Raw genomic sequence first — 17,398 nt, 5'->3', positions numbered from 1 at the left:
CATACAAATACATATGAGATGTGTTGGAAATGGTTATAAAATTCTAGATAAAACCAGAATTTCTTCCTAAGTTTGGTCTATTTTTTAGGTGGGCCCCGTGCGTCAATTTTCACGGGTCAAAGTGGTAACGCGTTCTATGCCGCGTTGTGATTCACGTGGTATATTGGGTTGCTCAAAACCATTACCAAATGAATGGAAAATTGAAGCCAAAATATGCTCCATGGAAATAGAGTTTTGGTGAAAATTCCTTAAGGTTGTAAAATGGTTTGTCCCACATTAATTTGGTAGGAAGTTTTGAATGGGTTTAAAAGGCTTGGTTTGGTACTTGGGGTGTGCCCCAAGGGGTACCAAGTGTTTTAGAGGGAGAGGTTATGGACTAGACCCATTAGACCCAAAATTCACCACACGCGCGCTGCCGCCAGCCTTCCGGGCTGGGTTTGGATGCGGGTGCATGGTGTGAGGTTGGGCTTGTTCGGCCCAATACTAATCTTTTTGGGCAAAAAACATTTGAATTCAAACAGGGCCCAATACTGGCCCTTCCCGAAATAAACTAATCTGGTTTTTAACGTACATCCAAACAGGGCACTTCCCGGTTTTGTATCTGTTTAAATCATGAACCCAACAGATTCAAATCTGTTTGAATTCAAAACCAACAGGTTTCATACCTGTTTAATTCAAAACCAGCAGCCACCTTTACATCTATAAATAGACTAGCCTCCCATTTGGATTTTATTGCAATTTTCGTACTCCATCCTCTGCTATAAATCTCTGCATTTTGCTGCATTTAATTTCTAAAAGAAAGAGCGTAAACATTTAGTGTGTTCGTAAAGCAAACAATTTGTAGTGCTGCTATTGTTTGTAGTAGATCATTTCATCCTGGGAGATAGACGTCCAAATTCTGAAAGCACCGTGGAGAGGACGAATCTGTCTTAAAGACACAGTGTCAAACACTGGACTTGATCAGATTATAATTCAAACAAATTAAATTAAGTTATTTAATTTATTTTCAGTGTTATTGTTATTTATTTAAATCAGATTTTAATTTTCTTTTTGTAACAAAATAAAATCTGTTTTTATTTATTTATTTTTATTTCGAGTTTGATTTTTATAATCAAACAAATTCTCTCATTTCCTTTATTTCTTTTTATTCTGGTTGTTGTTTAGTACACAACAAATTTTAATTTATTTAAATACAGTAAAGATTGTCATACAAGATGAACATCAATAAAGAGGTGGGAGAGCAAAAGCACATCATAGCTAACAAACCCAATCCCAACTAGGTTGGCACCGAGAAAAAAGCTCAATCATCTGCGAGCTCAACCACAAAGGGATGGTGAGAAACCATGCGTAGAAAGAAAATAAAAAACACCACACACCAGAGAACTCAACACCAATTCAATAGCTTCACCTATAGTCACCACCTAGCTAGCATCAGCAGAGCTAAACAGATTCAGCAGCATAACTGAGCATCCAAAGAGCAACACATCACAACAGATTCAGCAGCAGCACAGCACCTTGAAATCCATCACAGCAGCTGCACTCAAACAAAACTGAATGACAGATCAGACCAGCAGCATTAGCAGCAACTCCAAAACTGCATCCAATCATGAAAACTACACCAGCTCCCCTGCAGCCAAAAACTACCAGCAGCTAGATACCCAGCAGCTACGCAGCCAAAAGCTACCAACAGCAGCTACACAGACCTCATAGACAAACAGCAGCCACTCAAGCATACAGCACCCCAAATCAGAGCCCAAGGCAGTAGAAGCATACACCAAGACAGCACCAGAGACATAGACAGCATATAGCAGAGACAGATCAGAGTCTCAGTAACCAGTGACAGCCAAGCATCCACAACCTACTTCAGATCAATCCACTGACCCTGCTTCAGAAACATACTTCACAGATACACAACTAGACCAAGCATGTGCAGCCCCAAGCCCCAAACCCCAAACCAATTTGGACAGACACCACACTCAAAATAAAATAAAAAATAAAAAATAAAAAATAAATAAAAAACTTAAAAGATTTATTCAAACATAACTCAATATAATTATATACCAAAACTTAAAAGATTTATTTTATTTTTTACAAATCTAAAAAATGGTCACTACAATTTAATTAATAAAAAATGGATTGGTGCAGTTGAAGAATCATTCATCATGTAACCGTGGAAGACTGGGTAAAAAAACATTATCATATTCTATTAACAAATATGAGACAAATTCATCATTGACTCTTAAACATTATATATACCTATGTCAATGCCATGCTAGCTTTGTTACCTCATTATTGCTAAATTATTTGGTTTTGAATCAATTTTATCACTGTCATCCGTTGTCTTTTATAATCAAATAAAATTTACTAATGTGCCACTAAAACTTTTATTTTATAACCTAACCAATCTCCAAAAATCAATTAGACTCCTGAATATTTTTTTGACTAACTAGTATAATAACATATTGGCTTTTTATTCTTTTATTATTATTCTTTTTTTTTTTTTGGAAAAAGATATCATCCATTAATTTTAAATAATTCAATATATCAATCATTTATGAGTTTTTTATTTTCACTAAGCTTTATTGGGGCCTTTAAAATTCAGATTTTTTTTTTTATGAAATAACATAATAGCTAAAAAAAAAATTAAACCTTTTTTTTAAAATCAATTTTCAAACCCAAAGCGACAATTTTTTTTTTTTTTTTTTTTTGTTGGATAGAGACGATTTTCTGGCTTTGAGCCAAAGCCACCCTGATGTTGATGTAAGCAGTTAGAAGAAGAAATTAGAAACGTGTGAAGATATTGAAGAACCATTCATATCCTTGAATTCAATGGTGGTTGCGGAAAAAAGTTACCCATTGAGGACTTGGTAATTCTTATCTTATTGGCATTGGAAATAATATAATCACAAAATTCAACTACTCTTATCTCTATCTATATCTATAAATAGTCAGGTTTTCCATGCTAGATATCTATCACCTCCTTCAAGCAATTAGGCATATATAGAAATTCCAGTTTGCTTCAAACAAACAAATTTTGTGTTTTTGCTTTCAATTGATAAAAATGGCCACTCACTTCATCCTCGTAGCCATAGCCATTATGGCCTTGGCTTCTACACTTGCCTCTGCTTCTGATCCAAGTCAACTACAAGACTTTTGTGTTGCTGTCAAAGACTCGAAATCTGCTGGTATATTTTTCACTCATCTCTATCTCCCAACTTTTTACATTCCAAACTCAAGTCTCATGCTTTCAAATATGATTTTAGTGGCAAATTTAATTTAATAAAAAACACAGCCCAATTAGTATATTTTTTTGTCATTTAGTAATCAACATTTAATTGTGGCAATTTCACTTTCAATGGATGACATGTGTATGAAAGTTATCTTCCAAACTCGCTTCATTAGTATTCATTGTAAGAATAAGTATTAGTTTTGGAACAAAAAATACACAAGCTAAAAAAGGTTAATTGCACTTTTGCTACCTGAAATATACTCTACATTTTAATTGTTTAAGTTTGTAAAGGATCGGTTTTTATTTTCTTAGATTAGATCATCGTAACAATATTGAAATTTTATTATTTTATATAAGATTTTCTTTCTTTCTTTCACCCAATCCTTACTGAAGCACAACTTGATTCATTTGCATACAGTTTTCGTGAATGGCAAGTTCTGCAATGACCCAAAGCTCGCCACAGCCAATGACTTTTTCTACTCTGGCCTCCTCACTCCACGAAACACATCTAATCCAGTTGGATCGACAGTCACTCCTGTAAATGTCATGCAAATACCAGGCCTTAATACTCTTGGTATCTCCTTAGCTCGCATCGACTTTGCACCTTATGGCCTCAACCCACCCCACACACACCCTCGCGGAACTGAGATCCTTGTGGTCTTGGAGGGTACTCTCTATGTCGGCTTCGTGACTTCCAACCCTGACAACCGCCTCTTCACAAAGGTCTTGTACCCAGGAGATGTTTTTGTATTCCCAGAAGGTCTCATTCACTTCCAGTTTAATCAGGGAAAGACTAATGCAGTAGCTCTTGCTGGCTTGAGCAGCCAAAATCCTGGTGTCATTACCATTGCTAACGCAGTGTTTGGGTCTAATCCAAAAATTTCTGATGATGTTCTTGCTAAGGCATTCCAAGTGGACAAGAAAGTGGTAGACCATCTTCAAGCTCAATTCTGGTGGCCCAACAACTAGAGAAATAAACAAAAAGAAAGTACCCACATGAATCTATTGTTTGTTAAAATTTAAATAGATATGATTCAATATAGCATGAATAAGCGGGTTGGTTGTGGATGATTTCCTTATAATTGTTTTCCTATATTTTTACAATAACAAAGTTTGCTAATTAATACTCTCTCTCTCTCTCTCTCTCTCTCTCTCTCTCTCTCTCTCTCTCTCTCTCATATAAGGGGGTCACCCTCCTGATCTTTCTCTAGTCTCCCATATTCAATTGTTAGGAGACGGCAATGGACCATCAAACCTTTGGTTATTGAATCCTCAAATCAATCTAACTTGGTTATACTCTTGATGTGGATGATTTTAGAATTTAGAAACAAGGCAAAATATTAAAAAAATAATTCCAACGGACCATCTAAAATTTTCCAGTGAGGTATAGCTATTTGCCTTTATTTTATTTTATTTTATTTTTTGATAAATTACAAATACATCTCTTGAGATTTGCTTAAAGTACAGATTATCCCTTGCGGTTTGAAAAAAAATTTATTTAACAAATTAACTAAAAAAATGAAAAGCATAATTGTTCTCCTATACAATAATAAAATTATCAAAATTATTAATTGAAACATATTTTTAACATCATTAACAACTGTTTAGTGACTTGATGATTTATTAATAAAAGTGAGCGATTTGTTATGAAATTAGAAATCTTGGGAGGTGGAATGTAATTTTCAAAACCATAGGGAATAATTTGTATTTTAATCAAATTTCAAAAGATGTATTTGTAATTTATTTTTTTTTTTATTTTTTTTTTCTTTCCCCTACTTTTTGCTAGCCAAATTTAGCTGGTCAAAATCACTAGCTAAACGTTAAAAACAGTTATTTACTCCTCAATTTCCTTCACCCTCTCTCCTCATTTTTCATCTTTTCATAATAATAAAAAAAAATTAGCAAAAAAAAAAAATCTTCTATAATAACAAGCTAAGTGCATCTGTAATGGGCTCTTCAAAAAAGGTTTGTTGGTTATTGTAGCTACTTTCAATCCATTTTAATCCCTTCAACAAGATAGCTACTATAATAACTATTTTAACACTTATTCTCCATGCTAGCTGCATGTCACGACCCCATTCCGCCCCTAGTAGAATGGTGTTGTGATGGCCAATAATCCGAGATTACCAAAGGCCAATTTACAAAGATTCACACACAATCAGAGTAGACATATGGGGCTTACATGTGCGGAAGCAATATATTTAAATCTAAGTAGTCCATAAGAGCTGTGCATAGATCAAATGAAATGACATACATCTTAGCATGGTTTTACAACTTGAATACAAATAAAATAAAGTACATGTTACATCTTGATCAAAAGGCTTCTCAAGCCGACATATACAAAATACATGAAATATAAAGTCAAGAAGCATAATCTTCAAGATGCCGACATAACATGGATCAAACATCATCTTGCAAATAACACATCTCGGCGTCACCGCCTTCATGCTTGTTACCTACATATATATAAGGAGAGAGTGAGCTTGGATACTCAGTGAATGGTATAAGTAATAAAGGGGTTAAATGAATGATTCCCGAGGTCCTTGTCAAAACAATACATATATCATAGCTTGTTCAAAACATGGGATGAATCAAGTTCATCAATCAAATCTTGGCCTTTCAAATCTTCTTGGGATGTTTAATAACATCTACATAATACATGGGGCGATGACATTCCTGACAAAACAAACCCACCCGTTCATAGACCGTCGGTGGCAAAACAAAGGTGCAGTTTCATTATAGTCCCCTGGCACTAAGGACTTTCAAGACAAGGGTGCAGTTGCATTATAGTCCCCTGGCACTAAGGACTTTCAAGAATGTCATCAAAACAAGATAATACTTGATATACAAAATAGGGATAATCATTCATGCTCGATCAAATACTTTTCAAAACAAGGCAAAGCAAAGCTTATCAAAACATGATAACATAGCTTTATTAAAAATACCACTCACATAGCTCTTCGGACGTCGGGGTTAAAGCAAGGATCCAAGACCTACAAATATATGGCAAATTCTACTAAATGCACTTCAAGAAGACAAGAATAGATGCTCAAAGATGGATATGAAATGCATTCTTAAAACAAGCTTTACATGAATGCAAGTGATCTAGGGAAAACATGCTGGATTCTTCTAGGGAAAACATAGGGGAAAACATGCTGGGTACCAACCAGATCCTGGAATGGATGCACAGAGATGATCTAGGCTAAAATGACCTAGCTGGGTGAACTCAGGAGGTCTTGGCCGAGGTCCCACACCTGTTGGCCGAGGTGTAGTTACCTAGGCTTCGTTGTGTAGCTCTCTACCGAGGTGCTACAAGATGCTGGCAAGGGTGTACCATGGTCGGCCTAGATGATGAACATCTCGACCTAGGAGATGTAATGGTTAGCCTAGGTGTGCATGCAAGATAGACTAAGGTACAAGTGATCATGCAAGGTAGGCCAAGGTGAGATACAATGCTTGGCCTATGTGTGGGATCTAGGCAAGAGTGGTCTCGGTGATCACACCTAGGGAAGGTCTGGAAATCTGGGTTTCCTCCTTGAAGGACATGAAGAACATGAAGAACATGAATGTTAAAATCATAACTTGTTATTACAAAATCTAAGGTTTCATGCTAAGAGGGCTGCCCCCTCGACCCCCGCGAGCTGACCGGACAGCTCAATTACTAACATAGTCAGCAAAATGGCAAAACATGAAAAAATTAACTTCAGAAACATCTCTGCAAGGCACAATTAGGGTTGGACTCGCATTTAAAAACTCATAACTTCATTGAAATAAAAGTTGAACAAAATTACAACTGAAAGGAGTTTTGTCAAATGGGATTACCAATAACAAAAACCTAACAATCTCCCCATTTTACAATGCCGTGACAAAATACACCTAACAAATAAAATCCTAATCACCCAACCCGTTATAGCCTGGAAAAGCAAACTTCTTTCTCAAAGTCATGATCTGCAAAACAGCTATTAGTGCCACAATCTCCAAAACCCATTATAGCCAACAAAAGCAAACTTTTTTCTCAAAGTCATGATTTGCAAAACAACTATTAGTGCCACAATCTCCAAAACAACTATTAGTGCCACAAGAGTATGCGAAAAAGCAGTAGACATATGACCAAATTATCTTGAAGCATGAGATGGCAATATGAATAGATGTAAATTCGAGATTTTAAGAGCATGTAGCATGAGTAGATGACAATCCTAAGAAACATGCAAACACACTCAAAGACCATTTTGATTTTGACTCAAACTTCTTCCCCTTTTTGACATGAATTGTCGAAGGAAGCACAATCAACGAAAGCAAGAGCATAAACCACACAAGCCAGGACAAGATGATGTTGATGATGTGAAAATTAAGAACTTGCGAGAACTAAGCAATAAACAAGTAGTGGACAGCTACATACAAACCAACTAATGCTAACCTCCCTTACCAAACCAATTGATTTAAGTTCATGCTAAAAAAAAAACCCTTGCAATGATAGACCAAACTCCCCCTCACTAAAAGCAACCACAAACACTGAAAACATTGAACAAGAAGAAAAAAGACAAAAAATAATATGGTAGAGCAAGTAAGGAATTTCAGATTTGTGCCTTAAGCCACACAAGATTATCCAAGAAACACAATTATTTGAAAACACAATATGCACAGCCTCTAGAAGATTCCTCATAAAAGAGAGTGATGCATTATGTGAAAAGCATATATCCCATGATAAAAGTGTGTGTGTGACTCTTGGAGTTCGACAAACACTAGATTCAAATCCTAGAAGTGATCAGAAAGCTGGACCTCCGGCAAGAGAATCTAAGCACAACTAAAGAAAGTCAAACCACTAGGAATCAAAGGGTATTTGTTGAGTAAAAGTGGAGGCTCCCCCTCAATCAATGAATCTTTTTTTTCTTTCTTTCTTTTTAACATTTTTTTTTTTCATTCTTTTGCACATTTTTTTCCTTTTTTTTTTTTTTTGCACACTCATTGGCGGCTTTCACGCTCAAAAGTATGGAAAAAGAACCAGAAAAGCATGGATACAATACGGATAGCCTAGTTGGTGACTTTGAGGTAGCCTTTTCCTCATGGCTGGACAACAAAGAACAGAGGGGAAAGCTGTGGAGATGCAAAAAGATGGAAGGTGGTTAAGAGACTCAACATCACCCATGATGTGCTAGTATAGGTCAATTCCTCTAGAAAAGCAAAAGATACAATGATAGAAGTCCATAGAGAAAAATGACCATTAAGGCAGAAGACTCCGATATTTGCTAATCCAAGAATGTGTGCAGAATGAGACATACTAATCAAAGAACACACACTCCGAAATAAGTAATGACCAGAAAAAGCACACACATATTAACATGTAATAAATATTCTCATCAATTCTAATATGCACCAAGAACTTCTCAAAAATTACAAGCTTGCAAAACCATACTAAAAAAATCTTTTTGGATTTTTTTTTCCTCCTTTTTAAAACAAAGCATGACAGAAAATAAACAAGCACACACAAAACGATCCAAAAAAAAAAAGAACAAAGAAACAAACAAAACCAACAGCCAAAAAGAAAAAAAAAGAAAAAAAACACTAAAATGAATAAGCAAATTTACACAAGTCAAGTTTTCTCACCCAAACCGTTTTAGTATGAACAAAGTTGTGAGAATTGTGGTTCTTGGGTGGTGTCTTGACATTGTGAGTCCCTTTCCCTTCAATGGGAACCCGTCTCGACTTGGTTTCCAACTTCCTATTCCTAGGTCTAGTCAAACACAACCTCTATTCATGGTTGGTCTCAAGCAAATCAAGATAACGAGGTCTAATATAACCCTTAACCTCATTACCATCAATGAAGTGTCTCCTACCCCACAAGATGTTGGAATTTTTTCCATCTCTATGACACACTCTCCTATGCAACTCATAACAATAAGGGCGAATATAACCATACATACCACAATGATGACAAATAAAAACAGGGTGTACCTTCTTTTCTTTGGCCTTACCAACTCTGGGAAGATTGAGAAGTCCATTCTCATGTTGAATTTTTTGTTCTCCCTTTCCTTGAGTTCTTGTATCATGAGATGTAGATGCACTCCATTTTTGCTCTTGGTCACCACAAAAGCCAATGCCACTCTTGTCATAACTCATTTGTTAAGACCAATGATATTGTCCAAAATCTTTGATCCTTTGTTCCAAAGACCAATCGTAGCCATAGCACACTTGAGCTCTTCCTTTTTCTTGATGATTAGCTCTTCCAAGGCAACTTGAGATATCTCGAGAGTATCAATCTTTTCTTCATACGTTGTATAGATTTTCTGTAGCTCAGGAGTTTTGCACAAAGGGCTTGTTGATCATAAGATATCTTGATGGCATCATTCCTAGCCTCAAAAATCTCCTCCTTTAGTTTGACATTCTCACTTTCACATGCTTTGAGTTTTATAGTGAGTTTTTCATTCAATTTAGATAAATTAAGAAATTCCTTATACAACTTTTCATAAGCTTGCTGAAGTCCTTCATCATCACTCCCCGAGGATTCATTATCAATGATATTCTCGATCGGCCTTTGTAGATACTCTGTTTGTTTGTCAATTTCAGAAGCCGCCATAAAAGCAAGGAATTGTTCATGCCCCTCTTCGTCTTGTGCTTCGTTGTCACTTTCATCTTTGTCAGACTCTGATTCATCACCCCACGTGATAGCGAAGGCTTTTTTTTTCCTCAAACGAGTAAGGCATTCTTGAGCAAAGTGGCCAAATCCTTGGCATTCATAACATTGGACTCTTTTAGAGTTCCCTTTTATCTTTTCTTTCTTCTTCTGGGTTGTAGAATTAATTTTGAATTTACCTTTGCCTTTGGATTTATGAGTTGATTCCAAAAGATTAGGATTCTTTTCAGAAAAGACTTTTTAAATTATTTTACGAAAGCATCCATAATCCTGGAGTCAATCTCACAATCTTCATCAAAATCCTTTCCAACTATATGAGCACTACTAAACACAATATCATCTTTTTGTTTCTTTTTGAAATTTCTATGTGCCTCATAAGTTTGGAAATTTCCAACCAAATGATCTAGCTTGAGGTTGTCAACATCTTGAGCCTCCTCAATAGCCTTAACTTTTGATTGGAACCAATCGAGCAAGGACCTCAAAATTTTTCCCACAATCTTGGATTCTGGTATTTTTTTTACCTAAATTGAAGCTGGAATTTACAATCTCACTCAACTTCGCATGAAATTCATCAATGGTCTCATTATTTTTCATAGAAAGGTTTTCGAAACTAGATGTGAGCCTTTGAAGTTTTGGGCATTTAACAGAAGGAGTGCCCTTATGAATAATTTGTAAGATATCCCAAGCCTCTTTTGCGACTTCACAATTGCAAATACGACAAAACTCTTCAGGTGTGATGGCACAAAAAAGAGAATTGATAGCTTTACTATTCCAGCTACTATTTTGGTAATCAATTGTGTCCCACTTATCAATTGGTTTGGGGAAGGTTACTCCATCAATGCTGATCATCGGTTCGGTCCACCCATACATGACAGATTGCCAAACTTTTTCAGCAATAGATTTTAAAAATGATCTCATTCGAGCTTTCTAAAAAGAATAATTGGATCCGTCAAGTAGGGGTAGTCGAACCATGGAATTTCTTTCACAAATTGAATCCATTATCACAAATCAAATAAGATCTCACTCTAATAGTTTTTTTATAAAAAAAAAAATCAAATAAAGCGACCCGCTCTGATACCAATTGAAAAATCTAAAAATCCCTTAGATATTGATTTGTGATTATGTATCAATTTTAATCAGTAAATAGCAATCCCAATGAAACAATCAAAGACAAATCGACACAACGATTTTACATGGAAAAACCACAATTGGAGTGCCTCCAATTGTGATAAAAAAAATCATGGGCAAAAGCCACAAAATAATCCACTAAGAAGACATAAAGGAATTACAAAAGTGTACTCTCAATTACCTAGCGAATCTACGTACGAATCAAACCGACCCCTATGTGCCTCTTCTAGCCCCGTTTTCATCTCAAAATTGTCTTGCCTAACATTGAATCCACAATGCCAATGTCGAATCCACGACGATGAGCCACTCCAAAATCTACCAAAGCTTCAAGCCCAAATTCTACAGAATCCACCGAAGAACAAATCTTTCTTTTGTGAATAAAACAAAATAAACAAACCCTTTGATATAATCCACTCAATTCATGATATAAACTCTCACAAATATCAAAGGAAAAAAGTAAAGAAAGCTCCAGATAAAAATCCTAATACCCAAGAAGAAGATCTAGAAACCGTAACCCTAAAATCTGATAAAACCACATATTTATAGAAAATAGATCCACGATTTCCGCTCGAGTGCAAGAATGACCGATCGAACAGAGTAACTAAAACGCATGTGACTAAACAAGGTCTACGCTTGAGCGCAGGAATGACCACTCGAGCGGAGAAAAACAACTCCCAATACTTTTGCAGATGAGTGAAACTTCTGCAAGGTCGCGATCTCTGCTCGAGCGCAAGAAAGGCCGCTCGAGCGGAAAAACAACTTCGACTGCAATTTTTCATTTTGCTTCAGGGGCACTACCCCTCGACCCTGCCTGGGCGCCGGGCGCTGCCCCAAACCCGCCAAGAGGTGTTACCCCCTGGACCCCCGCAAGTTAACCGAACAGCTCAATCCCTGACATAGCCAACAAAGTAGAAAACATAAAAAAATTAACTTCAGAAACATCTCTGCAAGGCACAATTCGGGTTGGATTCGCATTTAAAAACTCAAAGCCTCACTTAAATAAAAGTTGAACAAAATTACAACTGAAACGAGTTTTGTCAAACAAGATTGCCAATAACAAAAACCTAACAATTACCACTAATAATCACAACCTATCTATACCAATATCACACATGGAGAAATCTTACCAATATATCGAGTTTAAACTTGGCAATGTTAATTAACACCACCAAAAAAAAGATATAATAGGACTCATCATATGTTGATATTTTGAGAGACAATATAGAAGTAGCAAATGACAACTAATGCTCTACAATCATTTTCTTACAAACTAATGCTCTACATAGTTGTAAAAAGACTATTACTATTCAAGTCCAAAAAATAAATTCATTTTTCAAGCCCAATAATATGGCAATCAATTAGGATATCTAAGGCAATATTGTTTCTCATATCTTCTCTAGTTATCAACCAATCATATCACTTGTATATTATTAAGTCTAGAAAGTAAGTTTGTATATCATTTTCTTTTTAGAAAAAGATTCATATTAGTGACCTCTATTAATTGAAACACATGGTTTAGTATGGTGTGGAATGGAATGGTTTGGGGTAGAAAGCCACTTTCATAATTTCCACTCGACCATTAAATTAATGATAGTAATAAAACCGTTAAATTAATGTAATGATGATACATGAGATGAGTAAATAAAATGTGACAAAATATTATGATGATCATAAAATTATTGAGCACTTTGATTGGTGAAAAGAGAAACTTTTGTAATTTATTTATTTTTTTAAATGATTTTGAGGGACACTTTCATATAAGATTTTTTATCTCTAAAAGCGTAAATTTTGTTGCAAAAAATATTTGAGAATTAATTTCAATTGTCCTGAAAACAATCACTAAAAGATTATCCCGAAGAGTCAAAAAATGAGCTTTTAGAGACAAAATTTTGAAAATATTGCTAACAAATGCACTTTTAAGAAGGGAAAAAAAAAAAAAAAAAAAAGCAACTTTGTCCTAAAAAAGGTTTTTTTTTTTTTTTTTTTTTGGACAACTTTTGATCCTAAAAGGTTAGTAATTCATCACTAAATGTCCAATTTTGTCACTAAAAATAAAATAATCACTTTTAGCAACAAAAATATTTTATCCTTAAAAATTGAATTTGCCCTTAAATTTTTCTCTCTAAAACCTTAATTTCTTATAGTACTCAAGATGTCTCTCTCTCACATGATTTTTCTCCTTATAAAAGGTGTGGGGGCTATTGGAGAACGGGATAAGGAGCTGAAGGTTAGTGATGGAGGGTGGGAAGGAGCTAGAGAGAGTCTAGGGAGGGTGATGGGTGGTGAGGAGGAGCTGGGAAAGGGAGAGGGGTGAAGGGGGGTTGGGAGTGGCAATCGATGGTGGTGATAGTCAAGCGGTGTAAAATTAAGGTTAAGGTTAAGGTTTAAAAAGTTACATGTAAAAGTAGGATGGAAATTTTGTAATACCTAAACTTGTAATAAAAAAATTATTAAAAAAAAATTATAAAGAGGTGAGTCCAAATTAGGTAGCTAGGTGAAATTAATAGCACTATTTTAATATAAGATATAGATGAGTGAATGCATTTATATAACGATTTTTTATTGATAAATCATATTTGGAGGTGTTTTAACTTAATAAGTCCACTAAAGAAAATTATAACCTACTTAGTCTAATGTATTTATACTTTTATTCCGTGAGATCCTTTTTTTCTTGATTTATATTGTTTGTTGGACTATTATACTCTTATGTCTATTATTGATATGTATTACACAGAAAAAAGATATACGCATTTTCTTTTTGTTGCTACCTTTATTTTGGTATTTACCATTATTCATGTTTTTTCTTTTTGATTAGTTTCATTCATTATGCTAGGATTTTGAAACTTTAGTTTACACATGGCGATGAAATAATTTTATCTTCCTCCATTGTTGCAGTGAAACTTTGTGTTCCTCCATTGTCACTTTGTGTTCGAAGTTTTGTGTTCGTCCATTATTACTATGTGTTCGAAACTCTATATTTCTCCATTATTGTAAGTCGAAACTCTGTTTATATCCAGTCAAATTCGTTACAAACATATTTTTCAAATGTGGGTTTGGTTTGATTTGGATTGGTGGAATGGTGAAATTGCATAGATTGTTAATGATAATGATAATAATAAAGATAAAGATGATGATGAAGATGGACATGACGATGTGGGTGAAATTGTTTTGTTTTTAGAGTGATTGAATTTTTTTTGGATTTCTAATTCTATTACTGCCATTGTTTCTATTTTTTTTATCAATCAATGTGAATGTTCACATTTCACATTATTTGAAAATCTGATAAATAAGTGTTAAACTATAGATATGGGCATAATTATATATTTTGTAAGATGTGAATATTCACATATCATTGGTTATTTGTTACTATATTTGTTGTTTGTACAATCATTTTTTGTTACCATAAAACAATTGAAATAGTCATTTTTATTTTCTTTTAATTTTGTTTCATGTTGCAGTGTGAATGTTCACATTGGTATAAAATTAGTTTTTCTAAGATTAGTTGTATGTTAATTGTAAATTGTGAACATTCATATTGTATTTTGATATGAACTTTTTTTTTTTTTTTTTGGAAGTTTTTTCAAAAGTTTGTTGTATTTTGTTTTTGTTTTTTTTTTACAATGCTTGTTGGTTGAACAATCATTTTTGTTACCATTGAACAATCGAAATTATTGATTTTCACTTTTTTTTCAATTTTATTTTATGTTTTCACGTTGTAGTGTGCATGTTCACATTAGTATGAGTTTATTTTTTAAAACACTAGTTGTATATTAATTATAAATTGTGAACATTCATGTTGTATTTTCGTATAAAACGCTGTTTAAGTGTGCAACCCCCTTAAGGTTGCACACCATATGCAACCTAATTTTTAGCCTTTAGATTACAATAATTGATCAAGAACATTGAATTATTTAATCGTGAAAAAGTTGAAACCGGGGCAACCAGTTAATGCTTGTATTTGCATGATTGCATCCCACTCACTCTCTCTATTTCGTCTCTATCTCTCTCTGTTCTCCTCTCTGCGTAAGGTTGAGTCAGTGTAACCCTTGATTTCCATTAGCAGTGAGAAGCCCCTGCTGGGTTACATTGACGAAGCTCCGTAGGGAAGCGTATAACAGGCAATTTCCAATAACAACGGAACTACAAGGCTATATTGGTTCCATTGCTGAAGTGAAGACGTTCTCTTCAACTAGATATGAGGTATGGAGCTGTTTCCCTCCTTCTGTCTCCCTCTCTCTCTGGCCTCTTCACTTCAGCTATTTTCCCTCAACTAAATCCTCATCCTAACTTCAACCGCTCTACGCTTCGCTCAAACGGAAACCCCTCCATTGGCAACTAACCTTTCTCTTTCTCAAGCGAGTGTTTGTGTTTGCACAAACAATTAAACCGTGTGAAAATGTCATGTTTGTGTTTGTGTTAACATTTTTCGGTCATCAATTAATTGTTTGTACTAATGTCATGTGCAGTATGGCCCTAGCGAAAGTTAAAAGGGAAGGTGATGATTATGACATTCCAAATGAAGCAGATGACATTCGTTTGATCAATGAAAGTCGGGCAGAACCTTATCATGGTTGCGAAGCTAGTCCGAGCAATGAATAAGCAACCAACATGAAAGTGGAAGATGGCGAAGCCGATGTGAAACAAGAAATGGTTGACGATGCTCATCGCAATGACATGGTTGGTGATGTTGAACGTGCTATTCTAGAATAGAAATTTGATTCGGTCGAAGATAGAGAAGCTTTCTACAATGCGTATGCTAAAGCCAAGGGATTTAGTATTCGAAAATCCAGATTTAACACAAATAAAGAAGGAAAGGTTGTTAGTAGGCTGTGGTTGTGTTGAAGGGAAGGTTAGAGATTACCAAAATACTTGGACCGTGTTGCTGAGAAGAGTAGAGCTCCCAAGGCACTAACAAGAGTAGGTTGCAAAGCCCAATTTCGCATACGATACGATATAGATGCTGGTGAAGGGGGAAAGTATGTTGTGACTCACTTCGTCATAGACCACAACCATGAATTGGCGGAACAACACTGTGTGATGTATCTGAGGTCACATCATGGTTTAAACAGCGTTAACAAAGCTCAAGCAATGACTATGCACAACGTCGGTGTGAAGACTAGCCAAATCATGGACTATATGGTAAATCAATCTGGGTCTTATGAGAATGTTGGTTTCATTCGTACAGATCTTCACAGCCATATTCAAGCCGTACGTAGAGCAGAAGTTGAGGATGGTGACGCGCAGGGTATATTGGTTTAGCTATGTGAAAAACTTGATGTTGACGCACATTTTTTTTACAAGTATGATGTATGTAAGGATAACAAGTTACAAAATCTGTTCTGGGCAGACTACGCAAAGTTTGGTGATGTGTTGATATTTGACTCAACTTACAGAACCAATACGTACAAGAAACCTTTTGTCATGTTGGCTAGTGTGACTAACCACTTTAGGACCACGATATTTGCATATGTTTTGCTAGCTAATGAGACAATTAATACATACACATGGGTTTTTGAAACATTTATGGAGGCAATGGGCAATAAAGCATCTGTGTCCATACTGACAGATGGGGATATGGCGATGCGAGAGGCAACCAGAAGAGTATTTCCAGACGCAAGACATCGATTATGTAATTGGCATCTTGGGAAAAATACTGTTTCAAATGTTCACAAAAGTAGATTTGCACATGCTTTCAAGCAATGCATGGACATGGAAACGGATGAGGCAAAGTTTAAGCATGGCTGGACAAGAATGGTCGAAAAATTTGGACTTCAAACCAACAGCTGGGTGTTAGAGACATATGAGAAGCGTGATATATGGGCTGAGGCATATATGCGTGGACATTTCTTTGCTGGGATGAAGAGCACTCAACGCTCGGAGAGTATGAATGCTTATTTTAATCCCTTCCTCCAACACAAATTGAAGCTATACGAAAATCCCTTCCTCCAACACAAATTGAAGCTATACGAATTTCCTAGGCACTATGATCAAGCTCTTGCAAGGATAAGGTATAACGAGGCTGATACTGAAACAATTAACACTTTTCCGGTATTGATTACTCCATTGCGAGATATAGAGAGACATGGGGCTGAGCTATTCACCTGAAATATATTTAGAATGTTCCGTGATGAAATCTTAGAAGATGGGAAGTTGAATGTCAAGGACATGTTCCCTTTGCCGGATGGTCAGAAATGCTACTATATTCATAAGTACAAGGTGAAGGATAAATCATGGATAGTGACACACAATCTAGTGGATGCTGCAATGAGATGTTCTTGCATGAAGTTTAAATCATTAGGGCTACCTTGCTGTCACATGATATGTGTTATGAATGTCAAAAATTTAACGCAAGTTCTCCCAACTTGTGTGCTGCATAGATGGACAAGGGCTGCAAGCAAGGATGGCCAGCA

General features: G+C 35.5%; 3 protein-coding genes across 3 annotated transcripts; all 3 read left to right on the top strand.

Moving 5' to 3' along the window:
• Positions 1–2,887: 2,887 nt before the first annotated feature.
• On the top strand, positions 2,888–4,353 carry LOC114302995 (putative germin-like protein 2-1). The gene is made up of 2 exons (XM_028248148.2): positions 2,888–3,185; positions 3,648–4,353. The coding sequence occupies exons 1-2, from the start codon at positions 3,062–3,064 to the stop codon at positions 4,196–4,198; spliced, it is 675 nt and encodes a 224-aa protein (XP_028103949.2). The 5' UTR covers positions 2,888–3,061; the 3' UTR covers positions 4,199–4,353.
• An 11,243-nt stretch (positions 4,354–15,596) lies between these two features.
• On the top strand, positions 15,597–16,247 carry LOC114303636 (protein FAR1-RELATED SEQUENCE 5-like). The gene is made up of 2 exons (XM_028248772.2): positions 15,597–15,665; positions 15,843–16,247. Exons 1-2 carry the CDS (start codon positions 15,597–15,599, stop codon positions 16,245–16,247), a joined length of 474 nt encoding a protein of 157 aa, XP_028104573.2.
• A 264-nt stretch (positions 16,248–16,511) lies between these two features.
• On the top strand, positions 16,512–17,093 carry LOC114256302 (protein FAR1-RELATED SEQUENCE 5-like). Its single transcript, XM_082900771.1, has one exon. The coding sequence runs from the start codon at positions 16,512–16,514 to the stop codon at positions 17,091–17,093; it is 582 nt and encodes a 193-aa protein (XP_082756897.1).
• Positions 17,094–17,398: the final 305 nt, after the last annotated feature.

Source organism: Camellia sinensis, chromosome 13 (assembly GCF_055761805.1).
Source record: "Camellia sinensis isolate YWXY chromosome 13, ASM5576180v1, whole genome shotgun sequence".
NCBI lineage: Eukaryota > Viridiplantae > Streptophyta > Magnoliopsida > Ericales > Theaceae > Camellia > Camellia sinensis.
Note: the sequence above shows the minus strand (reverse complement) of the source record. Positions and strands in the feature narration are given on the sequence as shown.